Below are 27,986 nucleotides of genomic sequence, written 5' to 3' on the forward strand. Positions count from 1 at the left end.
CCACCCTGCACACTTCGAGATTTGCCCCTTTTAATCCCCCACTGGATTCTTTTCGGCCACTGAAAGGAGCACGGGAGAAGAAGCGCCAAGCCAAAGCAAAAATTTCGCCATGAGTCCACCACGACTTGAAGCAGCAGCGGCCGCGCCGCTCTAATCGGAACTCCGATAAGACGCCGCCGCTTCCCCCGCTGAGCGCCTGAATCCGCCGCGCTCGCCTCGTGCTCGCGGCCACTAGTTTCCGTTGCGGGACTAGGGTTCAGAGAGGCGGCGGGAGCCTAGGGTTTCGGCGGGATGAGCTACCGCAAGGGGACGAAGGTGTGGGTGGAGGAGAAGGGGGAGGGGTGGGTGGAGGCGGAGGTGACGGAGGCGAAGGAGCGCGCTGTCCTCGTGCTCACGAGCCAGCGGAAGAAGGTTCAGCATTCTATCCTCCTTTCCTGTCGCTGTCGCCTCATTCCGTGCGGTGGTTCGAAGCTTTGAACTTTGATGGATTACAATTTTGATTCTTATATTTGATCACTTTTTGAACTCACTCTATGTGTTCTGCTAGTTGCGTTGATTACCGCTGCTGAGGAATTTAATGTACAACTGTACGAGCGGTCAAACCGAGAACTCATGTTATAATGTTAATGCTGTCTTCCTGACACTAGTTAGTGTCTTTTTTTTTTTAAAGGAGTTGTCTGCCTGCACCACTCTGTCAAGTTAGCTATCGTTGTGCCCTTAGTTCAGATTCTTACTGTACACGTTACTTATAATCGTTTTGTTTTATGTTATGATCTTTTATGTTCGAATTTAGGTCTTGTTGAGTTATTCAATTGCAAACAGCACTCTGCTTGAAAGTGTTCGGACTTCTGAGTGGATAGCACAAATAGCACATGATAGAAATTGGCAACCTTTTTTTTTTCTTGTTACACCTGTTGAGATCCTTGGGAATTGATGTTATATTAGATCAAATTGCAGACAATGTTGAAGCACATTTGTATTTGACATTTTTTTTTGTATCAGGAATGCTTAATTTGTTTCCCATCAGAACCAATTATAACTGGTTTATTAAGACCAGGTTTCATTGTCGTATTGGAAACTTGATTCATTAGCTGATGCTTTCCCTTGTTGATTTCAGATTACAGTTTCGCCCGAGAAATTATTGCCCAGGGATACAGATGAAGATCTGGGTGGGGGTCATGTTGATGACATGACCAAACTGACGTATCTGAATGAACCAGGTGTTCTTTACAATCTGAAGAAAAGATATGCATTGAATGAGATTTATGTAAGTGGTTTACCAGCACTGTTTTATTTATACTATTGTAATTTTCATTTGAACCTAATTGAAATGTCGGTGAATTGCTTACCCAGAAACTAACTTTCTCGCTGCAAATTTCCGAACTCGAATAGGCAGTCATGATATTTAAGTGTCCATGTCACATTGATTGTATGGAGCACCTTTTCCCTAGCACATTCTTGGATTCTGATTTTAAGATGTCTTCTTAATCATATTTCTTGTAGAATTTCTGCCGAATCTGTTGAAAATCTGATCCATTAAGGCAAAAATCATCTGTCGATGAACACAATATTGATGCACTCATCTTATGGTTTTCCGCTTCAGTTAATTCATGGTATAATAATTATCCTTTTGCAGTTTATAGAACCAAACGTTGAACAGTTGTAGCTATTTTTTAATTTGATATCTATACTTAATATGGAAATAATCAGTGCCATATGTAATATCATGACTGTTCTTTTTGTATTATTTTTTCTTTCGCGTATATTATTACTTCCAAAATTTGTGTTGTCAGCGAGTATGGAAGGATTTTTTTGTAAGAATTTTAGTAACTCGTTAATAATCATTAATGATCTGATTGTACCATTGAGTGGCATGGCTTAATGGGTACATGTAATTTAGTTTTGGCACTTCAATTCTGTACTACTTTTTATAGTGTCTTTCACCTTTATTGAGACAGACGTACACCGGAAGCATCTTGATTGCTGTTAATCCTTTCACGAGGCTACCTCACCTGTACAACGAGTACATGATGGAGCAATATAAGGGTGTCCGATTGGGGGAGTTGAGTCCGCATGTTTTTGCAGTAGCTGATGCATCGTACAGGTAGGGGTTATAGATTGAATTGCAAAGCACTGTTTCTATACAATTTATTTATTTTGTTGGCATTGGCTGATTGATTAGGGCTATGGTGAATGAATCCCGAAGCCAGTCCATCCTGGTTAGTGGTGAAAGTGGTGCTGGCAAAACCGAAACGACTAAGCTTATTATGCAGTATCTCACCTTTGTTGGTGGTAGAGCTGCTCTTGATGATCGAACAGTGGAACAACAGGTCCTAGAAGTAAGTTTTTACCACTGTTTCTCTACTATAATTTACGAAACTAAGAGTTCTCTATCTATATTTTTGCGGGGTATGCATTTTTTGTCACTATTGCTGATGATAGCATTATCTTAATATTTCTTAATTTGTTCCCTTCACCAGTCCAACCCTCTTTTAGAGGCATTTGGCAACGCGAAAACAGTACGGAATGACAACTCAAGGTGAGCTTTCACTCAGTGTTAATCAATACTGTGCGATTTTCGCGTATCTTCTTCATCCAGATATTTCTTCTTTAATTTGTAGAAGCGAACCTTTTTTTACCACCTTTTCTTTTTGCATAATTACCCTAAATGCTTTCTTGGTTGCAGCCGATTTGGAAAATTCGTGGAGATACAGTTTGATGCAAGTGGTAGGATATCTGGAGCAGCTATTAGGACCTATCTTTTGGAAAGGTCCCGTGTTGTGCAAATTACTGATCCTGAAAGGAATTTTCATTGCTTCTACCAGTTGTGTGCTTCTGGGAAGGTACATCTACCAACTATTAATATTTCGATTGAATTATTTATCATGCGAATGTACCCCATACGAGTTCGATTACTTCATGACATAATTCACATTTTCATGTGAAGTTGATAGTGTCCAAATGGACTTGTGGAGGACATTCTTGAACTTAATTTGTAAGCCATGCTCATTTTACAACTTACAGCTCTACAAAATCCCAATTGCAAGCTATTAATTTGACTTGTATGTAGTTATAAATGCTTTTCTGTTACTATACTGGTGGCTTGCATTTTCTTTGGTATTTGTCCTGGGGTTCTAGTGTTACTGAAATGTGTATACATCTTTCTATCTATTATTATATTCGTAAAGGAAATCACTGTAGTATTGTATGCTGCTCAAAATGCTCATGATGTGGCATCAATTCCTTAAAAGTACTTGAGCTTATTTATAACATGATATGATGGTTATTCACTAAAAAGTCAGAAGGTACCATCAGTAGCATATTTTGAAGCTTAATTTGTTTAGATGCACACAAGTGTAAACAGCACAAGCCTGAAACTTTCAGTATAAATGTTAAATGACTTTATTCTATCACCCTGTGACCCATGCAATTCAAGGGAAGTAGAATATGACGTGAAGGAAGAAAGAACAAGCATCTAATACCTATTTCTTTCTCATTTACTGTAATTACAACAAAGATTAAGTGCATAGGCAAGCTTACATCAAACATAGGCATGCATGATGAAGAATCAAACAATTTACAATAGGGTTATTTAGTTAGTTGGGAATCATTCAAGACGTATTGGTGCATTTCTTTTTTATCCATTGTTAGATTTAGCTCTATCTCTTTCCTGGCATGTCATCTCCTTCCTCCTTCCTTTCTTCCCCAACCCATCCTCGCCGCACCATCGCCGGCGCCGCTAGCTCTTGCGCCGCGCTCCCGGGTAGCACGTCGGTGAGCAGCGCAGCCGCTATGCACGGGCACCACCAAGGCACCGGCCGCGCCGTCGCCGACGCCGCCGAGCTCTGCGTCGCCTTGATCTCTTGCTATGCTCCATCCGCCAGGCTGGATTGCATTATCCGCTCTCTGCCGCCGTGCGCCGACGTGGAGCGGTAGGGGGCGCCTGCCTTCCTGGTTGTGGTGGCGGGGCTGTCCCACCCCCTCAATCTTTCTCTCTCCGCCTTCGCTCACATCAGCAGAAGAATTCTGCGGCGGGTGCACCTACTCCCCTCATCTCATCCTCTTGGAGCTCACGACGCCACTCCTAGTCCGCCGCGTGTGCTCCGCCGGCGCCGCGGTCTCCTGGGCCCGGCATTGCATTCCTCCCTTTTCTTCCTAGGCCTTGCATTGTGTTCCTCTGAGACGAGGCGGCGGCGCTGGGGCTCAAGATGGTGGCCATCCTCGTCTCCGTGCGCGACCGGCTTCGTGATCCCGCCGTGCAGAAGCTGAAGGGGAGGGGGGTGGACGGGGGTGGACAGCCTCCATTGGGAAGATGGATGGACTGGCCGGTTGGAGAAGAAAGGAAGGAGGAAGCAAAAGTGGAGAGAGGAGAGGCAGCAGGGGTATTTTGGGCGATATGAAAATGGCATATCTCGAGTATAGAAACAGTTGTAATGTTATGTCTCCAAATAGCTGAATTGTAGTGGTAGATTAGAGAACTTGGAAACTTGTAATGGCACGGATTCAATTAACCCTTGTATTAATAGAAGGGAGTCTTACGTAGACCCAAACACGCCCTAGTGAAACTAGAAGCTAATCACCCGTCAACAAAAAAAAAAAGCGACCAAACTTTCTTAGCATGTTTCAGGTGCATTTCCGATGCATATTGGCATATATGGATACTTGTATCCTGCCTTTCCTAAATCTATGCAAAATTGGAAAAAAATATGAAAACATTTCTAGCCACAGAACTGATAATTACGTGGCTATTATTTTTTCTAAAACTGCCAGTCAAAGTTCCTTTATTTTACCTTGCTTATTAAATTATACTTATTTTGGAGGGTGCACTATTTCAGAGGTTTGTGTTCGTTGATTAGGGGTGCTGCGATTTATTATCTTCCAATTTAATCTTTTTCAACTATATATTTAGCTGTAAAATTATGTTAATGATATGATGACGTGGTAGGTTAATTTTGATATTGCATTGTTTGTCTTTAAAGGATGCAGAGCTGTACAAGCTTGGGCATGCAAGTAGTTTTCATTACTTGAACCAAAGCAAGAGTTATGTTTTGGAAGGGACAAACAACAAAGACGAGTACTGGAAGACGAAAAGAGCAATGGACATTGTTGGGATTAGCAGAAAAGATCAGGTTCTAACAGGATGCTAACACACCTAGATGTATCTTGGAAAATATCTTCCTAGAGAATCATTGTACTTTTGTGTAGTTCTTTTCCGTATTTCAGAAAATGAAACTGCATTTTGTATTTTCTTCAGGATGCTATATTTCGGACATTGGCAGCCATTCTTCATCTTGGCAATATTGAGTTTGCTCCAGGAAAAGATTCTGATTCCTCAAAAATTAAGGATTCAACTTCAAATTTTCACCTCCAAACGGCAGCTAACTTATTTATGTATGTTTTTTCTTTGCTTCATGCATCATGATGTTTTTAGGGGAAATTATTCCTCCCCCCCCTTCATAATTGTCATTCTCCAGAATTTAGGTTTCAGCAATTGTGTCGATTAGATGAATTGGTATTTAATTTGTTCTAGACGAGGACGAGCAAAGGATGACCATATCCACCCAAAAAATAGTTAATTTCCAGACCTCACCTTGAACCTGCACCGTAGAGAATTAAAACTATGGTGTCTATGGTCACTTTTCATGCTGCCTATTTATAGGCAGAGAAGATCAGAGGAACTCTAAATCTGGTGCACATGTTGAAAATGCACATTAATGATTAATGTACGTGCACCTACAGGCCAAATTATGTTTCCATGTATAAAGTATCATGGACTGTTGTTAGGACTCTTGTTTTCTTGTAGTAGACTTCCGTTTATTGAAACTGACAGATAATACTGTTCCTTACCTTAATTGAATTTGCTGCTTATAGTTTCATTTTTGGTTCTTGCAACAGGTGTGACGCAGATCTATTGGTTTCAACATTATGTAGTCGGTCTATAAATACTCGTGAAGGAATAATTATTAAAGCATTAGACTGTTCTGCGGCTGCAGCTAATCGTGATGCTCTAGCGAAGACTGTATATGCCAGATTATTTGACTGGTATTTTCTTCTTCAATATTATATTTCACATGTGATGGCCTATTTTAATGGGTTGATTAGATCCATTGTAGTTTTTCGTTTTCTTTTTTTTTTAAATATCAGTACAGGTTGAAATGGGGTCAGTACGATTGTAATTTGCCTCTTGTTTGAAACATGCCATTATGTAAAAAATTGGAAAAAAATGCTCACCCCCCCCCCCCCCCCCCCAAATGGCCGCACCAGCTTGCGGCGCAGATGGCTGATGCCTGGGTAGGCCCTGTTACACAACACCCATGGGAAGTAGCTGGATCTGGGAACCGCTAAGCTTTCCCATGGCTACCGCTGAGCTGAGCCTTGAGGAACTAGATCTACAGTGGTGACGGCAACACCATGGCCGCTCAAGTTCAAGCCCTGACGTTTGTCTCATCGTCACCATGGACTCGCCAAAGCTCAACTCTGGCTGGAGCACTATGGACTTAGCCTTCTCGTGAGGTCCACAAAAAAGAGCCAGAGCTTGGGATCCTCATCAATAGAGATGATTAAATCAAATCTGGGCTCACTCGTGCTGTTTGAGGTGCAAGTTGGGAATGCTTGAATGGACCAAGGATGAAGATGGGATGGACGTCTGCAGGTTGGGAGAACTCACATGAGGGCAGTTGGGTGTGCGATAGCAGCTATGAGCATAGTTCTGATAGGTGAGCGAGAGATAACTAGGTTGAATAAGGGCGTTTATGTCCAATACTTGCAAAGTGCAAGTAAAATACATATATCAGTGGCGTGTTTCAAACAAGAGGCAAATTGTAACGGCACTGGCCCGATTTCAACCTTTGTGGTGGTATTTTTCAAAAACGAGAAAGTTGTAATGGCATGGATCTAAGTAACTCTGTTTTAAAACTATTTTCAGGCTTGTCGAGAATATTAATAAGTCAATTGGTCAAGATGTTGATTCCAAGGTACAAATTGGTGTCTTGGATATCTACGGCTTTGAAAGCTTCAAAAACAATAGGTATACAGATAGCCTGTCATTTATTTCATTTCATTTATAGCAATGCACTAATGTTCCGTAGCAGTGTACCTTTTAATTCTTTTGTCCAAACTCCAAATGAAGTGTGCCATTAGCAAGTAAAGAGCCTAGTTAACTGTTTACTTACAGCATTTGTGTGCTCGGGATAGGTGTTTTGTATAAATGTTTCGCCGTATTATTAAGTATTCTCCTTTCGTTATATAACCCACCCCACCACCACAACAAAAGCCTTTGAGTCCCAAGCAAGTTGGGGTAGGCTATTTATTGGCGATATATACTTGAATTACTTGAAAGACGTCATTGCGCGCCGGCATGCATTTGGCACATTATAACTAAAATTCTGGTGAAACGTTTGTGAATGCTGCTATTAGTAGCCATCACATTGAAATATTGATTTTGCATTTCTAGCTAGTTTCTAACAACATTCCTTGATTTACCTGTGCAGCTTTGAGCAGTTCTGCATTAACTTTGCAAATGAAAAACTACAGCAACACTTTAATGAGGCATGTACTATATTTGTCTGTTTGATTTAGAAGGATGTGTTCTTTACTTCTCTTAACATTGGATGTTGCAAATGTCTTCCCTCAGCATGTATTCAAGATGGAACAGGAGGAGTACAAAAGTGAGGAAATTAATTGGAGCTACATTGAGTTCATTGACAATCAGGATGTGCTGGATTTGATTGAAAAGGTTGTTTCTTTAACTTTACTTATTGACATAGGCTGAGTGATATGTGATCTGTCTCAGTGACCTTGATTCATTTTAGTGTGGTAACTGGTAAACAACTGTGTTTATCTTTTTATGAACTATGTTCTCATATATGATTATTTGCAGTTTAAATATTACTATCACCTTGCATTTGGCGCTTTGCACATGCATTAAGTTATCTGTGTCCAATACCTTGATTCTTCATTCAAACTTCGAACATGTAGTGGTGCTTGTTGTGGACCAGTAGTGCTGGGATCGGTTGCCACTCTTCCGCCTTGAGCATTACTTGTATGATGGAATCACCAAATGTTGAGGTTGTTTGGAACACTTATTAATTGCCAGTGCCGATATGACATTTGCGGTGTCCATCACTTTGAGTTCTGTTTAACCCGACTGATTATTAGAGTATATTTGGTAGTTGTAGATATACATATCGTAAACTGCCATATGTATCCCGGGGAGCCTTGCCCCCCAAGTCTTGTACTCTAATATATACCGGCCGAGGTCTCAATGCAATCCATCAATTACACCAATTCTATCCCTTCTACATGGTATCATGAGATTAGGGTTTAAGATCCTAGGCTATCTTCCGCTGCCCTAACCCTAGCGCCGCCGGCGCCCCTCCTGTGAAGCGTCCCCTCATAAGAGAAGACTTAAATGTGATACAAAGCACCAGTCCCAGGAGGCTGATGCCACATTTATTACATCAGATGGTTCAAAACCGTACAAACCTTGGAGGACACTCGATACAGATAATGATAATAATTAATCAGGCTACAACATAACACCAGACCGCGAACCACATAGGGTCTACCACGGGCTCAGAGTACTGCGACAGCGGAGACATCTCGACAGGGCCGATTCCACAGGCAAGGTTGGGTGTAGAACGATAACCCTACTCAGCGTCGTCTGGCACGAAGTCTGGGTCTTCTTCTGAAAAAGTAAGAGTGGGGTGAGTACAAACGTACTCAGCAAGTCCAACCACACCCATGGAGGGTTATAACAGAATATCATGCATAGGTAAATCAAGGATAAGGTTACGGGTTAATTTGCGGAAAAACGTTATTTTATGCAGGGGTTCATTTAACAGAAAACCTTTTTTTTTAAAACAGTTTCTGTAGTAATACGGAGTTCAAGTTTTCAACTGCTACCGGACTCCCCGTCCGTCGTAGCACACGGCACATCTGCCGGACGCAATTCCAAAACAACTCACACCAGCCCATCCCAATGAAACACTAGTTATGTGACCACACCATAACTCGCCCAATACCGTGGGCACGGCTATTCGAATAGATTCTTAACTCTGCAGAGGTGTGCAACTTTACCCACAAGTAGGATACCACAACTCGAACACCGTCGTGTCGGTGTAGATCCCAACATAACCATTACCCACCATAGCTAAGCCTGACTAGCCATCACGGGATGCACCAAGGGGTCATTGACCGTTCACTTAGGTATAACCGGGCATAAGTCACTCGGGGCTTATCCCTTTTCCTTAGTCACCCGTTGCTCTCAGCTCTCCTGATGGCTACCACACCAACTAGTGGGGTTTATGCTACGCCGTTGCCCATTCAACGGTCGAGTGGTTTGCACGATAGTGGAGTTAGGTGAGATGACACACCAACTCGGTCCTTAGACACGACAAAATGGATATCTCCCTTCTTTGCCCTGCCACACAGGCATAAGCACACCAATCGGCGATTCACACAGAAATGCCGTCCATCTCGTCCATACTCATCTTTCGAAAATCCACATTTTATCCCTTCCCACACACACACCTTTTCTTTATAAATCAAATAGTATTTATGAATAAAGTCCTAAGCGTTCTAATATTGATTAACGTCCAAGCAAAATCAGACATTAATTTAGGTGGTCAAGGAATGGTCATCACAAATCAAGGGGTGGCTATCCAACCGTGTTTTCATGCAAGTAAAACATATGCAATTTTATTAAACAAGCCATTGGGTTGTGTTTATAAAAGCTAGGACAGAAACATGCATCAAAGGATGGGATTGAACTTGCCGTCTTCGTAGCCTTCGGGGAAGTCCTGTCCTTCGGGGTCGGGGTCGCGGAACTGGTCCTCGCTCACCTGCTCACAGTACTGCTCGCTGACGGGCTCTCCTTCGATCACTTCGTGGTCTACAGCGCACACAAACAAGCACTCAATCAAAACAGGATCTATCGTTGAGCTCGAATCGGAATCACATAAAATATGGAGATAGAAGTGGCATTTTTGAGTGGTTTCTTAATGGTAAGGCCAAAACTTGGTTAAGTGAGGCGTGGTAAAGTTTCGGGTTGTTTCGGGGTCGTTTGGTACATGAAATGATAGGTTTAGTAAAGGTTTGGGATCAGATAAAGGGTCAGGGGCCTAATTGTAATTAATCTGGAGGAGGTAGGGGCCTATTAGTAATTTCTAGAAATTTCTAGGGTTAATCTAAAAGAGTCAGGGTTTTATTTGTAATTAAGTTTATATGGCAGGGGTTTGTTTTGGGAATATAACAAAAAAAGGGGTTTAAATGTAAAAGGGGCTTAAAAGGGTGGGGTCTCTTTACTGATTAGAGGGAAGTGGAGGGGGTTCTTGGCAAAAATGCCATCCTCTTCCTCCTCCCGTCGGCGTGGAACAGAGGAGGGGGAGGGGGCCTCTGCGCCGGTCAATCCCGGCGGCCAGGGGCTCGACGGCGGCCCGGGATAGGGGAAAAGAGAGAGGGTGGGGAGGCGATTCGATCCCCGGCCTCACCTCGTGCTAGGGTGGCGCGCAGAGGCGGGGCGACGGGAGCAGGCGGCGGCGGCGGAAGTGGCTGCGGCGGCGGCGCTGCGGTCTAGGAGGAAGGGCTAGGGCTGGTGAGTGCGGTTGCGGGGATGGCCGGGGAGCTCGGGGGCTCTTTTATAGCCGAGCTAAGGCGGTGGAGGTGGGTGGCGGCTCGACGAGGCTTGCGGGCGGGAGTAATGGCGGGCGGCCGCGTTAGGTTGTCGCGGAGCGGCGTGCAGCGGCGAGGGCGTCGAGGCCGCCCACTGTGGCACGTGGAGGAGAAGGCTGGGCGCTGACCTTGGCGCGGGCGGCGAGGCGGCGGCTCTGCGGCGGCACTGCTGCTAGGCAACGCGCGGCGCGGCGGCTGCACATGGGCACAGGGCGAGCGGGACCGGGGCGAGGTGCCAGCGGCGGCCGTCTCGGCGTGCGGCGGGGCGGTGATGGCGGGGCGCCGGTCAGGTGGCCGCGTCGTGGCGCGCAGGGGCAAGGCGGTGCGGCGCGTGCGCGCGAGCGGTGCCGAGCGGGGCAGCGAGCTCGTGCGCGCAGCAGCGCCTCGCGCGGCGAGGGCAGCAGTGCGCGTGCGCGTCCACGAGGCGAGGCGTGCGGCAGGGTTGGGTGGTGCGCGGTGTGGTGGAGGTGGCCGGGGTGCAGGGGCGCTCGTGCGTGCGCGGCGGCGCCGAGTCGGGCGAGCGTGCGCCGCTCGGTGTGCCTCGGTGCGTCGAGCGCGCGGGTGTGCGTGGGTGCGCACATGTAGGCGTGCGTGGGGAGCAGCGTGTGCGCGCGGGGAGTGGGTGGAGCGCGAGCTGGCGGCCGTGGCGTGGCGGCGTCGCGGCCAGGGGGGCCGGGGCAGGCCGGAGAGGGAGCAGGGAGTGAGGGGTGGCGTGGGGTGCGGCTCGGGAGCGAGCGGGAGCAAGGCAGAGGAGGGAGAAAGGAAGGAAGGAGAGAGAAAAGAGAAAGGAAAAAGAGAAAAGGGAAAAAGAAATGGGGAAAAAGGAAAAGGAAATAGAGGAAAAGAAAAATGGGAGGGAGGGAAAAGAAAAGGAGGGAGGGGGGGGGGGCGGTGCGCGCCAGCGGCGACCGCGGCTGCGGTCGGCCACGCGTGGCGTGCGGGACGCGGGAGGTGGGGCACGCGGTTGGAGGAGAGAGGGAAAAGGAGGGGGCGGGATTCGCGGCGGCCGGTCACGACGTGTCGCGTTGGATGGGGAAAGAGATGTGACGTGGATTGAACTCGGGTGTCGGGTTGTTCAGGAGAGGTTCTGGGAATTAGGGTTCAGGGTTTGAGTCGAGCTCAATGACAAAAACAACTTTAGCGCATGATTTATTTTGGTGAGTTTTCGGGATGTTACATCCTGCCTCTTGCGCGCCGCCGGCCGTCCCCCACGGCTCCCATCCAGGGCGCCCCCTCGACGGCCTCCTAGCGCGCCCTCGGGGAGGTCCCCCATGACCTCCGCCGGGGGCAGCGCCCTCTATCGCGGTGGATCGAGTTAATCCGCCGCCGTCCTCGCATCTAGCAGCAGCAGATCGTGACGTACCTCGTCACCGCCGCCATGAAAGCCGTCGTCGACGACCCCGATCTGCGCTGCCGTGGTGGCAGTCGCAGTCTCCTCTGGCGTCCGTGCCCTACCCCGTGCTGCCGTGGTGGCAGCAGGGCCCCGGCACAGTGCGTCAACCTCGTCACCGGCGGCATGCATGACGGCGCCGCCCCTTCACCGCGCAGGCTCCAGCCGCCTCTCCCCGCGCGGGCTCCAGCCGCCGCAAGGGAGGGAGCCACCCGGCTTCAACCGCCCCTCCGCGGCCCCTCCCGGCGGGGAGCCGCTCGGCGCAGGACCTCCAGCGCCGCCGCAGGGAGCCGGCCGCCCGCCTCCCTCATCGCCGTCCCTCTCTCTCACTCTGTTTCTTCCACTTCAGATGCGGTCGTTGACCGTGACGGGAGAGAAAGAAAAAGAGGAGATTGAGAGGATTGCACTACGCGCACCCAGAGGTGCTACACGAGCTGCTGCTGATTTGTTTTTTTTGGTAATTCCTCTGTTTTTTACTCGAGCACTGCTCGAGATTGAGTCGACCGCACGCCTCTACTTCGACATCAGCATCGACTTCATCGGCCTCTTCTTCGTCTTCGACTGTGCGGCATAGCGACATGGACGGTGCCCTAGGGTCCCGCCCATCTGTGCCGCCCACCTCGTCGCCGCGTCCGCACGTCGATCTTCGCCGGCTCGTCGTCGCCTCCACTGATCGTCCGCCTCCACCAACTTCGCCCATCTTCGTCTCGCCTCGCACATACTCGGTCTGATCAGCCGATATGCGCGATCCCCTTGGCTCCCGTGACGTCCGTCATCGTATTGCGCGCCTCTTCCCCGAGTATGGAGGGTGGTCGCTGCTTCGCCTCTTCGGGCAGCAGCGGTACCGTCCGTGGTGTTCCTCGTCGTTGCATCTTTACCGCCGCCGACTACGTCCTCGACTTCGTCCACGCCGGCCACTTCGACCGCATCTTCGACATCGTCTATGACTACGTCAGTGCGCGCCTTGCGCGCACATGGTCTTCACCGAGCTGTTCGAGTTCTTCGTCGCCTTCTTCGAGCTCCACCGCCGCGTCCTCCGGATCATCAGGCCTTGCACCAGATCGTCCGGGGTTACCTCGTCGCTTCATCCAGCACCACCTCGTCGCCATCGTCGCCGTCCACTTCTACCCCTACTCCAGCAACTGCGGGCTGCATCGGCATCTTCTTCCTCGCCGTTCTTCTGCGCCTGCGACCGTCATGGAGGCCTTCTCTGCTGGTCCCTCAGACAACGGCGTCTTGGTGGTGCACTCTCCCTCGCACGTCCGGTCTTGGCAACACCGGTGCGTGCCATCGTCCCCGATGCATTCACGTGTCTGGCAAACCCGGGGATGTGTCGCTCGATGGCGTGTCTGCGTCGACTGCGGCATCAACTCTCTCTTCGACTGCCTCGACGCTTCGCCGTCTTCGTCTCCGGCGTCGTCTCCGTTACGCCTCCACCATGGCGCTTCCTAGTGCGCCCGCGGCTTCCTGTGCGGCTCCTTACCATCGGCGACCTCGACAGCTCACCATCGACCACGGCTACCCTACGCACGACTTCCTCGACCACGGCTACTTGCTCCAGCTCGGCTACCTCGACATCGGCACAAAGGGCTACCATCCGCATGATTTACTCGCCGGTTTTCTCTCCAGTCGCAGCATCCGCACCACACCGACGTTATGAATGCGGGGGGGGGGGGGATGTTAGTCTGTTGGCTACTGCTTTCGGCTTCTTCTCCAGTCTCACCGTTTGCGGTGCTCCTGCTGTGACTGCGGGGGAGTATTAGAGTATATTTGGTAGTTGTAGATATACGTATCGTAAACTGCCATATGTATCCCGGGGAGCCTTACCCCCCAAGTCTTGTACTCTAATATATACCGGCCGAGGCCTCAATGCAATCCATCAATTACACCAATTCTATCCCTTCTACACTGATGGTGCACCAGTTTTTGGCTTTTGCATAACTAGCAAGTTTAGGAAATAATCATCTAATTTGTTGTGTCTCCATTTGTGGTATAGTTTTTGTTTCTTGTGGTCATTTGTGGTATAGGTTTGAACGATGTATTTGCTTGTAAGGAATATGTTTGATCAAAGTCTACCTTTCTTTTAAGATTATAAATAGGCTTTAGAACTAGGGAACATATCTAGTGCAAATCACAACTTTGTGAAAATCCGTGCAAACCACGGCAAAAAAGTCATCTAAATTCACCAAAAAAATCACACATTTAGATGATATGATGATACACAACCTTGTAAAATATCTTGTCCAAACTCGATTTCGTTTGTGAGATATAAAAATAACAAATTTCTAACAAATCATCTCGACAACTTCCTGGCTTGAAATTTGTTCTTTTTATATCTCACAGACGAAGTCGAGTTTGGACAAGATATTTTACAAGGTTGTGTATCATCATATCATCTAGATGTGTTATTTTTTTTGAATTTAGACGAGTTTTTTGTCATGGTTTGCACGAATTTTCACGAAGTTGTGGTTTGCACTAGATATGTTCCCTTAGAACTATTTGTGTGTACAATGGTTGGTAGTACTCTCGTCTCTGTAAGTGGGCGCAGCATGTTGCCGTTTCCTTAAATCAAGGTTCTTAAGGTGGTGAGGCATCCTGTGGCTACTTGGGTATGCCTTAAGAACCTTGCGTAAAAGCGTTTAGAGAATATGCTTACAGTGGAAGACATATGAGCAGGAATTTCATTTCAGCTTGCTGTTAAAATCTGTACCATGGGCTCACGGCTACCAAGTCTGTTACTTGACGCTATCAAACATGTTTTGTAAACTGGTATTAATTGTATTCTATGTCCTTGAAACAGAAACCGATTGGAATTATTGCACTGCTGGATGAAGCTTGGTAAGCTGCTAGTTTGTTTCTCCTGGAATATACCATTTACATAGTAATATAGAATGAATCACTGTCCTCAACTAAGATTTGCTCATTTACAGCATGTTTCCAAAATCTACTCATGAGACCTTCGCAACAAAGATGTTCAGAAACTTCTCTTGCCATCCTAGGCTTGAGAGGACAAAATTCTCAGAAACAGATTTTACCATCTCACACTATGCTGGGAAGGTAAGCCAGGATCGCCAGCTATGCCATTAATTATTACTGTATTTATATTAATAGCATCCAGCTATCTGCAGGTTACATATCAAACGGATTCTTTTCTGGAAAAGAATCGAGATTATATTGTTGCAGAGCACTGCAATCTTCTATCATCTTCAAGGTGCCCATTTGTTTCTGGACTTTTCACTTCGTTGCCAGAAGAATCTATAAGATCCTCCTACAAGTTTTCGTCAGTTGCTTCCAGATTTAAGGTATCAATAAAAAGTCCCTTGCCATTTTGCTACAGCTTTGAATATTTATATCTGTTTCATTCTTAGATTGTACATACAACTAAAACACTGATTATTGCCGTTCTGCTCATTTTTCTCGATTCTTATGATTCATATGTCACTTTATTGCTTTCTTTGAAGCTACAACTACATGCCCTCATGGAAACTCTAAACTCAACGGAACCTCACTATGTACGTTGTGTGAAGCCTAACTCTGCCAATCGACCTCAGCTTTTTGAAAATCAAAGCGTCTTGCATCAACTGCGTTGTGGAGTAAGAACTTTCACTGAAGCATGGAATACTAAAGCAGTATTACAATTTTTCTCATTGTTTTAATAGTCAGCAAATCTGCCGACGTAGCAGTTCGTTGCTGATCGTCTTGTTTGCTGCATGCACTAAGCATTTAATATTAAAATGTATTCATTTTTTTTGCTTTGACTTGTACTTTCATGCAATATATCAATAAGATTATGTGAAATGATTTGTGGTTCTATGCTGGCTTAGCCAAATGTTACTGTTGTCATGTTCAATCTTAAACCATCCCAACTTTTGACTTGGGTGGGCAGTTTTGGGCAGTAACTGGACCATATCTTTGAGATTGCTTGAGATATCTTTATCATTTTTCCACCATATGTTCTCTAAGTTATTCTCAAGCTATACATCATATACTCCAGAACTAACAAACATAGTTTGACCACTAGTTTCTGTTGTACAGATTTGCAAAATCAAATAAAATGTATGTTTAGATATTCGTAGAAATGTTGTTGTAAAAAAACTTCCTAGGTTTATACTTATTTTTTGGCTGGTGAGACATACTTAACTGACGTTTCATTGTTTTTGGTTCTGTATTTTTGTTACATTCATGTTTTTCTAATTGACATTTTCATTGAAATTGTCACTTGGTGGCATGACAGGGTGTCTTAGAGGCTGTCCGTATTAGTCTTGCTGGCTATCCTACCAGAAGGACTTACGCTGAATTTGTTGATCGGTTTGCTGTTCTAGTTCCAGAGTTGATGATTGGAAGGTATCTCCTATATCCCAAAAAACTAGTTAAGTAGTTATATAAAGAGATGTAAATTTAGGGGAGTTACTGTTTCTTTGTGGCCGGAAACACCATGCATAATGGCTCGATCTTTTTGATACGTACCAACAAACTAGTTTGTCCTTGAAATAAGGCTTTTCTGGTCAAAACTTATTACACTACGCAGTTGATATGGTGGTTAGCAGGATTAGGGTATACCCGCCCTCACGTTGGAGGCTCTGGGATAATTGGACTCTAATTCTGCTTGCTTTTCATTGATGAAGCCTAATGAGGCCGGAGGATTACAATTGTCTAGAAAATCTTAACTTCCTAATTAAATGAAATTACTTCCTATCTTAAGAAATACATGCCAATTCACCCATTCTTCTTCTTCCTTCTCTCGTACGTGCGGCCCACAAATGAGTCCACAACACTTCCGCCCTCCTTTTTAAACAGCTCGTCCTCGAGCTGAAAAGCTGGATATCGCTTCTTGAATGACTCCAAAGACTCCCAGGAAGTGTCCTCAGCCGATGATATGGTGGTTAGCAGGATTAGGGTATACCCGCCCTCACGTTGGAGGCTCTGGGATAATTGGACTCTAATTCTGCTTGCTTTTCATTGATGAAGCCGGCCTCATTATATAGAGGCCGGAGGATTACAATCGTCTAGAAAATCTTAACTTCCTAATTAAATGACATTACTTCCTATCTTAAGAAATACATGCCAATTCACCCATTCTTCTTCTTCCTTCTCTCGTACGTGCTTGCCCACAAATGAGTCCACAACAGCAGTGCAGTGCAGTATGGAAAAATGTGCGCATCATCTGACTATTTGTAAATGTTTAATTGAACAGCACTATCGTAGTAATTTCATTTATGATAATAAGTTGGGAGTCTATAAAGTCTGTTTATTAAAAAAAGAATGGTCGTTTGTTAATTGCATCACCTTTCCTGATATCATTTTTATTTTACTTTTGCAGTTATGACGAAAGAACGCTGACAAAGGGAATTCTCGAAAAGATGAAGCTTGATAATTTTCAAGTAATCTGCTCAGCTGAGATGCTATTGTTTCAATGTACAAGTTTTCTGTTGATTAGATGCTCTAAATGAATCAAACATGTTTACACAACTGAATCTTGTATATATCTCTGAAGCCTTTGTATAAGGTTTAGGTCTTTATTTGGAAAAAAATACCACTGCTCTATTATATAAAACATCCAATTATCCAGAAATTAGAAAATAGAATTGTTAGTGCTGCATTACTGCCGCTGCTGTGCTAAGGACATGTGGAACCTGTTTGCCAGGAGGTCTACATGTGGAACCTGTGCTGCATTACTATTTGCACTGTGGCATGTGTTCTAGTACTTTGTGTTTTGTTTTGGTATTTAATTTTATTCTGTTCTTAATGAGGTGATGCTCAGCTCTCCTGTGTGCTTGTGATTTGTTTTTTTGAAACTGAAGTAATTGATTTGGTAATAAGCTTGAGTTGATTGAGAAAGGTATTAAAATCATATATTGACATTTTGTTTTACATGATAGCTTGGTAGAACAAAGGTATTCCTTAGGGCTGGTCAAATTGCCATATTAGATCTGCGTCGTGCTGAGGTTTTGGGCAATGCTGCGCGACATATTCAAGGCCGTTTCAGAACATTTGTCGCACGCAAAGAATTCGTGAAAACAAGGGAGGCATCAATTTCTGTACAAGCATATTGCAGAGGTAAACACGTGGGCCTATCATATTGCTTTATTGTTTTGTTCTGTAAAAGCGACATACAACAGTCAAATGATGACAGAGAACACTAAAGAGACTTATTCTTTGTCCTCCAAATGAACTGGAATGAAATACATCATTTTCAATGTCCCAATATAACTGAAAAGATAATGAATGGCCAAGTATAAAAAAAAGTTAGACTGCAGGCATCATTACATAAATACAGTCATCCAAATACATTATCTTCATGTTTCAACGTAACCGGGGAATATTAATGGCCAAGTGTCAGAAATTTTGACTGCATGCTTCAAACATAACCATTCTTTTGCCACCAGGGGTAGTTATTGTTAAACGCGGTTGATGGTTGTTAGATTGTTGTAATTCATGAGAGGTTTGGTTGCATAGGGTGCCAATTATCCCCAAACCCTTGCTACCTACCAGGATAGAATTTATTTCTCACTGTGGACAATTCATTTCATTTTATTACTCTCATGCATGCAATTTGCATGACTGGCAAATTCAAAACTTATCCTCTGGTTCTTGTAAGCATCCATCATGAATCACAATGAATTTTATAAACTACCCAAAAAATACCAATCTTTGGCAACTGGTGTAGCTTATTGGGTTAATAGTTAAATGTTTTTACTACAGAAAAGTATATTGATTGAACTGGAGGTTGATAGTTTATTTGTTGGGGAAGAATCAATCCTTCACATTTTAGGATTGATCATCTTGAGTTCTCTGTTAAGAATGGATGCTCTTTCCGATACTAAATTGCTAATGCAGTCTGTTTGCTAATTAGGCTGTTTGGCAAGGAAGATGTATGCGATCAGACGAGAAACAGCTGCAGCTGTAATTGTTCAGAAGTATGTCCGAAGATGGCTGCTACGCCGAGCTCACCAGCAAGCGTGTTTGGCTGCTTTGCTTATTCAGTCTTATGTTCGAGGGTTTATCACTCGCCGCTATTTCTCAGCCATTAGGGAGCATAAGGCTGCTACAGTGATACAGGTGCCCCCCCCGCGCCCCCAACACACACACACACACACTCTCCCTCTTGCACTCAACATATGGGATTTCATGGTTGGATTTATTTACCATATTGGCACACTGCAGTCTGCATGGAGAAGGCGGAAGGTTGTAATGCTTTTCCAGCATTACAGGAAAGCCACTGTGGCAATTCAGTGTGCTTGGAGACAAAAGCTTGCAAGAAGGGAGCTACGGAGACTTAAAATGGTGATATGGTTTCTATCCTATATCTTCTTAGGCTGATTCTAAGTGAAGAAATTTGGTCCATATTTGCTTGGCGCTTTCCAAACCTCAAACTTTTTGCACAGCAAAGCTCTATAAATGACTGGAACCTGCATTAAGTATTTGCAATCTTTTTCTTATGTTCTTCAGATATTATTTTATATCTGTTCTTTATTCCTCCATGTTTCTATAGTATTTATTTTTCAAGTTTCTATCCTTGTATGCTCTAGTAGCCTGGATGGAATCTTCTCTTCTCTCCTGTGATTGTAATGTAATGGGAATTCTCATGTGATAGGCTGCAAATGAAGCTGGTGCATTGCGTGAGGCAAAGAATAAGCTTGAGAAAAAGATGGACGATCTTGCTTTAAGACTTACTCTTGAACGGAGACTGCGGGTAAGTATTATGTGCCACTTTATTGCATTAGTGTACTATATGTTAACGTTACTTGTATTCTTTTTTGAAAGCTATTACTTGTTGTATTCTTCTACTGTGTCATGGTATTTGATTTGGTTCTTGTTTGTGCTTATATTCGGCCAGTTATTTTTTTATAAGCATTTGAAGCTTGCTACTTCCTGTCAGATACATTAGTAATATGAACTGACGGGAAGGGCTTCTACTTCACCTTGCGAAAACCTGGGAAGTATGTAAAGAACGAAAGAAACTTGGGAACTGATATAGTGGCAGAAATAAATAGTACAAGGCGTATACTGGGTTTTTGAAACATCTTTTTTGTCAATTCTATTACAAAAATTGTAATACAAGTGAAATAAAAAGACTGGAGGCAGTGTCTGAACCCTGGTTGAAATCAGTCCTTGGATTGTATTTTAAAATTATGTATCTCTAGATGGCCCAAGTTTATCTACATTACCACTTTCAGGCCTTTAAATTGGTTAGTTTTGCAAAAAAATTTGAAAGTTTTTCTTACATTTGGTTTGATTTTCTGGTAGAGACGCAAGTTGCTACAGCAATTACTAATGTAATTTTTCTTGATTTGATTTGTCATAATAGTTGTTTTTATATTCATCTGTATCTGGTGGCTGAACTTTTAATTGCAGGCTGCCGTTGAAGAGTCAAAGTCATCAGAAATATTGAAGCGTGACAAAACAATTGAATCATTAAGCGCAGAATGTGCTGCTGCTAAGTCAGCTGCTCAAATTGAACATGACAAAAATTTGTTGCTCCAGAGGCAGCTGGATGATTCTTTGAGAGAGATCACCATGTTGCAGAGTAAAAGAATTATGACCGCAGAAGCAGAAAAAGAAAACTCCAACCTAAAGGTTTTATAATTTCTATCATCTTCTTATTCTATCATCAAAAGAATTGGTTCCGCCGATCTAGGGCACTACATAGTTGTAGCATTTGCTGTAGCTCGCTGTGAAGCTGACAATTGTCTAAAGGACACTAAAAATTTAGGGTGCGAGACTTTGTGTTGTTATAGAGTAAGTTTGCCATGATCATGAATATGCTTGGTTGGCCTCTGTTTTCAATTGGCGTCGTTTGGCATCCTTTTATTCATTTAAGATGGAGCAGATAAACTTTTTGATATAACATAGTGGATAAACTTTATGATATAACATAGTCCCTAAGGAAGTAAGCTGATGCGTGCTGCTGCACTTCTCCAGCGGGCAGCATGCTCTGTTGTCACCTGTCACCTACAGTTATTTCCTTTTGGGCCTTTTGACATATCCCTTTATTGTACTTTTGCTGAAGCATCTCTTTTACATTCTACAGAATTTAGTCGAATCATTATCTGTGAAAAATTCAGTACTGGAGAAAGAACTTAATGTGGCTCGTAAAAGTAGCGATGATACAATGGAAAAATTGAAGGATGTGGAGGGAAAATGCAACCATCTACAGCAAAATTTGGACAAGTATGTATTTCGTGTTTGCATCTGTATCTAAAACTGTATCAGGTCATCTTGACAAGAGTGCAGCCAACATCGAGGGCTATAAATTAGCGAAGAGGGTTGCAAAGCGAGCTGTGAGTGTAGCAAAAGGTAAGGCGTATGATGACCTGTATCAGCGGCTAGGCACGAAAGAAGGGGAAAAGGACATTTATAGGATGGCTAGGATCCGCGAGCGGAAGACAAAGGACATCAACCAAATCAAATGTATTAAGGATGGGACAGATCGACTGCTAGTGAAGGATGATGAGATCATGGATAGATGGAGAGAGTACTTCGACAAGCTGTTTAATGGGGAGAGTGAGAGCCCTACCCTTGAGTTAGATGACTCTTTTGACGATACCAACAGACGTTTTGTGAGGAGAATTCAGGAGGTAGAGATCGGGGAGGCTTTGAAGAGGATGAAGAGAGGTAAAGCGTTGGGTCCTGATGGTATTCCCATTGAGGTGTGGAGATGCCTAGGAGATAGAGCAATAGTTTGGTTAACTAAGCTTTTTAATCTCATTTTTCGGTCAAACAAGATGCCGGAAGAATGGAGGAGAAGTATATTAGTACCTATCTTCAAAAACAAGGGCGATGTTCAAAGTTGTACTAACTACCGTGGGATTAAGCTGATGAGCCATACGATGAAGCTTTGGGAGAGGGTCATCGAGCATCGCCTAAGAAGAGGGACAAGTGTGACCCAAAACCAATTTGGGTTCATGCCTGGAAGGTCAACCATGGAGGCGATTTTCTTAATACGACAATTGATGGAGAGATATAGGGAGTAGAAGAAGGACTTGCATATGGTCTTCATTGACCTTGAGAAGGCATATGACAAAGTACCGAGAAATGTCATGTGGTGGGCTTTGGAGAAGCACAAAGTCCCAACCAAATACATTACCCTCATTAAGGATATGTACAAAGATGCGACGACGTTTGTCCGGACATGTGATGGCAACACCACTGACTTTCCTATTAACATAGGCCTACACCAGGGGTCAGCTTTGAGCCCTTATTTATTTGCTTTAGTGATGGATGAGATCACAAGGGATATACAAGGTGAGATCCCTTGGTGTATGCTCTTTGCTGATGATGTGGTGCTAGTTGACGAGAGTAGGGCAGGGGTTAATAGGAAGTTAGAGCTGTGGAGACGCACGTTAGAGTCGAAAGGGTTCAGACTTAGTAGGACCAAGACCGAGTACATGATGTGCGATTTCAGCGTGACTAGGCATGAGGGGGGAGACGTTAGTCTAGATGGGCAAGTGGTGGTCCAGAAGGATACGTTTCGGTATTTAGGATCGGTGTTACAAAAGGATGGCGACATTGATGAAGATGTTAGGCATAGAATTTCAGCTGGCTGGTTGAAATGGCAGCAAGCTTCTGGCATCCTTTGTGACAAGAGGGTGCCACAAAAGCTAAAAGGCAAATTCTATAGGACAGCAATTCGTCCGGCGATATTATACGGTGCTGAATGTTGGCCTACAAAAAGACGACATGTGCAGCAACTGAGTGTAGCAGAGATGCGGATGTTGCGGTGGTTTTGCGGGCACACAAGGAGGGATAGAGTCCGGAACGAAGTTATTCGGGATAGGGTCGGGGTGGCACCAATTGAGGAGAAACTTACTCAGCATCGGCTGAGATGGTTTGGACATGTCCAACGAAGGCCTCCTGAGGCGCCGGTGCGTAATGGGATCCTCGAGCTAGTCGATAATGTAAAGAGGGGTAGAGGTAGACCTAAACTGACGTGGGATGAGGCGGTTAAGAGAGACCTTAAGGATTGGAACATCTCTAAAGAGATAGCTTTGGATAGGAGCGCTTGGAGACTAGCTATCAATGTGCCTGAACCTTGAACTTATTTCTTTCGGGTTTCATCTCTAGCCTACCCTAACTTGCTTGGGAAAAAAAGGCTATGTTGTTGTTGTTGTTGTTGTATCTGTATCTAAAACTGCAGGATACTGGAAACAATATGTGATGTCTATGTTTTTGGTGTACCTCTCATGGTTTCGTGAATTCAGATTGCAGGAGAAACTCACTAATTTGGAAAACGAAAATCATGTCCTAAGACAGAAGGCATTTAATACACCAGCAATGAACAATCTAGCTGTAGCTCCAAAGACGTTATCTGAGGTGATTTTTTTTGTTACCCTTTCCCAGTTCAATGCTTTTGTTGTTGACTCCACTGCCCTGGAATACAATTAGAGCTGACATGTGATGCCGACTCTACTAAGTTTTCTTATTGATATTTTAACCCTCTATTTGATTTCAAACCTAGCCACGATATCTTTCTTGTTTATTTCACCGACATGATTTCTGAATGCAGAAATTTGCTGCATCAACCGGGCTTTCCAATTGTGAGTCGAAGAGTACATTTGTAAGTTTATTCTTTTGTTTGAACTTGGATATCACAATCATTCAAATTCCTGTCTGAAAGCTTTGATCTAACAAAAGTAATAAAATTTTAGGAAAGCCCAACACCAACAAAATATCTGGCTCCTCTTCCGCAGACTTTGACTGGATCGCGAAGATCAAGGTTGCCTGTTGAAAGGCATGAGGTAAACTTGTCTGTGGTAGACTTTCAGATATAGATGCGCCTTCATATTCTTGTTCAGTTCATGCCTGCTCATTTGGTATTGATAATATTTTATTAGGGACCATTGGTCTTATTTAAAGAATTTCAGGTATCTCAATATTTTGCTTATTGTTTCATGCAGGAAAATCATGAAATTTTGTTAAGATGCATCAAAGAAAATTTAGGCTTTAAAGATGGCAAACCAGTTGCAGCCTGTATCATTTACAAATGCCTTCTACACTGGCGTGCTTTTGAATCAGAGAGGACTGCTATTTTTGATCATGTAATTGAGGCCATAAATGATGTCCTAAAGGTAAAATAATTTGAACCCATATATTTTTCTGTTTGCATCAGGTGGGTTCTCAAGGTTACAATTTGGGAATTTCTGTTTTGGTTTTTATACAGGGGCAGGAAGCTGATGGGAGATTACCTTATTGGTTGTCCAATACTTCTGCATTGCTATGCCTTCTGCAGAGGAATCTGCGGTCAAATGGATTATTTGCTACACCATCTCGTCGGTCTGGAGCTCTAGGGCTAGGCGGGAAGCTAGTGCAAGTAAGGAATTCGAACATGTCTGTTATTATTTCTATTGATATTGAATCCTTCCTGGTCACAGAATGTATCATAATATATATTTTTAGACAAAGCTATTCAAAACAGTTTCAGATGTTCAGTTGTTACATACGAAATTTCACTGATGGCTAGCATTTAGATAGTTTGAGTTTGACTACATACAGAAAAGGATAGTTGACTGCACCCAACCACAATGCTCTTTTGACTGACATTTTCGTATGAAGGGGGCATACCCAGTGCTTAAAGCTCCTACAGAAGGTGGGTGGGTGTTGGGGGTCTGATGAAGGCAATTTGTATGTAGCCTTACCCCTGCTCATGCCGTACGTAGATTGAGAGTTGCTTTGCTTCGAATTGTTGATGGGAATTTCTAGTCTAGTTGATAAAACAGAATGACAAAATGGTAACATTTATACTTGCGTGAAATATTGAGAAAATTTCTTATTTAGCAGTGGGAAAAAACTCGGTTCCTTATTTAGCACTCGAAAGTTCGTTCTTCCTTATTTGACACCGAAAAGTTTTCTTGGTTCCTTTCCTAGCACTTCTGTGAGTATCTTCCATTATAAAACACTGTTGGCATGTGAAACATTTTATTCATGGACGAAAATACCCCTAACACCATGCATCTGCTCGGTTGGGCCTGACTCACCCCAACCACTGCCCCTTCCCTAATACCCCCCACATACCCCCCCCCCTCCCCCCGGCTGTGTCTCGTGTCATTTCTCCTGCTTGGCCCCCCTGCCAGAGGCGAGCACAGTGCTGCAGAGGGCTTCTACGATTTTTTAATGGATTTAACAAGTTTTGCTGATTTGGAAACAAGATTTGAAATGAAGGTTTACGGAGAGGCCCCTGATTTCTTGCACAAAAGCCCCTAAAACAATTAAATCTGCAGCAATTACCTGAAAACAAGGGAGGCATCAATTACCTTCATTTCAAATCTTGTTTTTTTAGGGGCAATTACCTTTCGTAACATTTTGTAACTGGTGCGCAAAAATAGTTGTATACAGTTTAATTTGAGTACTATATTAGTGGCTTGATGATCTCTAAAGAGATAGCTTTGGATAGGAGCGCTTGGAGACTAGCTATCAATGTGCCTGAACTTTGAACTTATTTCTTTCGGGTTTCATCTCTAGCCTACCCCAACTTGCTTGGGAAAAAAGGCTATGTTGTTGTTGTAATAGTGGCTTGATGATTTTCTACTGAAATTGTGTATGAATAGAATTGATTTTGCTTTCTGACTGGATCACTGGAATAACAGCGCTTTATGTTTCTTTCAGTCGCTGAGGTCTCCTTCAAAGCTTGTAGGCCACAGTGATTCTCTGCCACAAGTGGATGCGCGATATCCAGCCATACTATTCAAACAGCAGCTTACTGCATGTGTCGAAAAGATCTTCGGGCAGCTCAGAGATAATCTGAAAAAGGAAATATCACCTCTTCTTAATGTTTGCATCCAGGTATACGATTGTTTCTTTAATTAGTAATAACAACTGCATTGGTCAACTGGATCTTATGGTAACTCTTCGTGATTACATGCAGGCTCCGAAATCAACACGTGGGCAACCCGGAAAAGCATCCAAGTCACCTGGGGTTGGTGCCCAACCGGCATTAAATTCTAACTGGGACAACATTGTCAATTTCCTTGACTTACTTATGGATACATTGCGAGAAAATTATGTAAGCCTTATTATCATCCTGCTTTGAGTAAGGATTGATCTTTTGCAAACTTCATCAAAGAGGCATTGATAGCCTTTATTGCCTTGTCCAAGTGAGTCTAATATCAGTTTGCTGCAGGTGCCATCCTTCTTTATTCGTAAACTTATCACACAATTATTCTCCTTCATCAATATACAGTTGTTTAACAGGTATTTTCCCCTTCTCAGAAACTTGTCAATAGGTATATATGCATTATAACATGCAAACAGTGTGGCCATGCTAGCCATTGAATGTCTAGGAATGGATTACTGGAATATCTATATCATTTTTACAACCAGAAATTTTCGATGAATAATATAATTCCATTTCGATCTTTGTTAAATTTGGAAATTATTGAATGTTGAATACGAGAGAAGGGCCTGCTTATTTTTGAAGTAACGTTGAAGGTTATGGATGATGGGATGGAGACACTGCCGGATACATGCTTGTTCTAATACGGCTGGAATAAAATAAGAAGGAAAATAACCACTTCAATTTCATGAATATACTGACAGCAATTTTCTTTTGTCAGTCTTCTTCTCCGGCGTGAATGTTGTACATTCTCCAATGGGGAATACGTGAAAGCTGGGCTATCCTTGTTGGAGAAATGGATTACTGATGTCACAGAGGAGGTGTCATATTTACATTCTTATCCTTCTGTTACCTGTTGGAACTGGTTTAGATTCTTCTTTACTAAGAGTATTGGGTAGCATCTTTCAGTTTTCTTCAAAAGTTTATATTCATTTCAGTTTGCGGGGACATCTTGGCATGAGCTAAATTATATCAGACAAGCTGTTGGTTTTTTGGTAATTCATTCTGCAAGCTCCCCCCCTCCCCCCTCTTATTTGTTGGTTGTTTTATGTCATTGGCTATTCTCACTAATTACATAACGCAGGTTATACATCAAAAAAGAAAAAAGACACTTGAGGAGATCAGGCAAGATCTTTGCCCGGTATGAAATGCATATCTATGGCAGTTCATCTATAGCAGACTAGTAATTTCTGAACGATTGTGTTAACTAGTAATTTCTCTGTTGCTTCATGTAGTCCTTGAGTGTTCGCCAAATCTACAGGATATGCTCGATGTACTGGGATGACAAATACAATACCCAAGGCATATCAAACGAGGTAGGTCCTTTTGGCTTCAACTTTACACTTTTCTAGGATTCATGCATTTCTGAAAAGTAAGATTTGGCAGGTGGTTGCTGCAATGCGGGAGATGGTCAACAAGGATACCCAGAATCTTGTGTCAAATTCTTTTTTGTTGGATGATGACTTAAGGTAGGGAAAATATTTGCTGATGTGGAGCAGACTAGAGTGGTTTGCTGTTTTGCACTGACATCTGATGCATGCTTGCTACAGTATACCATTCTCGACCGAGGATCTGTCCATGGCTATCCCGGCAATGGATTATGCTGACGTCGATCTTCCAGAATCTCTTCAGCACTATACATCAGTACAGTTTCTACTCAGACAGCAGGACCCACAGCCTGTCCAATAGAATGAATATGGTAAGGCTGCCTTGAAGATTTGTTGGTCTCCAGGTTTTTATGGGGTTACATCCATCTGCGATGTTGTATTGTTGTTTAGGTGCCTAGGCAGGCAAAGGGGAGTGGTCTTTTAAGTTATTAAAAGCAACAATTGTTGCTAGATGCCAAATCATGGGCGTCCACTCTTAGCTATATATAGTTCGTTGTACAGGGGATTGTTGTAAGAACTGTTGCACTGGCCCAAAATGAGTACATCCGGAAAACTGAACAGTGAGCATGACCGATAGTGCTGACGCGCGCAACATTATTTGTTTGATCTCAAGGGATAGTGCTGACTCCCTGAAACGGATATTTATGTAGTTATCTTAGTTCTCAACTACACAGTAGGACGGAATAATATTCTTCTCTTCCCTTTATTC

At 43.7% G+C, this 27,986-nt stretch overlaps 1 protein-coding gene across 4 annotated transcripts; it reads left to right on the forward strand.

Moving 5' to 3' along the window:
- On the forward strand, positions 1–27,907 carry LOC120643810 (protein OPAQUE1-like). 4 transcript variants are annotated; one of them, XM_039920285.1, is made up of 38 exons: positions 1–411; positions 1,118–1,267; positions 1,959–2,104; positions 2,183–2,339; positions 2,481–2,539; positions 2,687–2,843; positions 4,980–5,129; positions 5,255–5,391; positions 5,896–6,042; positions 6,926–7,027; positions 7,491–7,548; positions 7,634–7,735; positions 14,862–14,899; positions 14,992–15,118; positions 15,190–15,363; positions 15,523–15,654; positions 16,296–16,405; positions 17,382–17,442; positions 17,941–18,118; positions 18,915–19,120; positions 19,226–19,345; positions 19,656–19,754; positions 20,417–20,638; positions 21,093–21,232; positions 23,263–23,374; positions 23,568–23,618; positions 23,710–23,799; positions 23,959–24,129; positions 24,222–24,371; positions 25,664–25,840; positions 25,923–26,060; positions 26,178–26,248; positions 26,611–26,710; positions 26,828–26,884; positions 26,974–27,030; positions 27,125–27,205; positions 27,276–27,358; positions 27,440–27,907. In XM_039920285.1, the coding sequence occupies exons 1-38, from the start codon at positions 292–294 to the stop codon at positions 27,576–27,578; spliced, it is 4,569 nt and encodes a 1,522-aa protein (XP_039776219.1). In that variant the 5' UTR covers positions 1–291; the 3' UTR covers positions 27,579–27,907. The 4 variants fall into 4 exon arrangements, 3 of the variants coding, with proteins under 3 accessions (XP_039776219.1, XP_039776236.1, XP_039776228.1); XR_005663187.1 differs by lacking the exons at positions 26,828–26,884; positions 26,974–27,030; positions 27,125–27,205; positions 27,276–27,358; positions 27,440–27,907 and adding an exon at positions 24,614–24,647 and having other exon boundaries at positions 26,611–26,716; XM_039920302.1 differs by lacking the exons at positions 25,664–25,840; positions 25,923–26,060; positions 26,178–26,248; ... (4 more) ...; positions 27,276–27,358; positions 27,440–27,907 and adding an exon at positions 25,206–25,418.
- Positions 27,908–27,986: the final 79 nt, after the last annotated feature.

Source organism: Panicum virgatum, chromosome 1K (assembly GCF_016808335.1).
Source record: "Panicum virgatum strain AP13 chromosome 1K, P.virgatum_v5, whole genome shotgun sequence".
Classification (NCBI taxonomy): domain Eukaryota; kingdom Viridiplantae; phylum Streptophyta; class Magnoliopsida; order Poales; family Poaceae; genus Panicum; species Panicum virgatum.

Bases quoted from the DNA above. Each gene is read 5' to 3' on its own strand.
- LOC120643810 (XM_039920285.1), top strand. From the start codon at position 292: ATGAGCTACCGCAAGGGGACGAAGGTGTGGGTGGAGGAGAAGGGGGAG. The intron at 7,549-7,633 runs GCATGTACTATA...GTCTTCCCTCAG, and splicing joins TACAGCAACACTTTAATGAG to CATGTATTCAAGATGGAACA. The intron at 19,755-20,416 runs GTAAGTATTATG...TTTTAATTGCAG, and splicing joins CTCTTGAACGGAGACTGCGG to GCTGCCGTTGAAGAGTCAAA.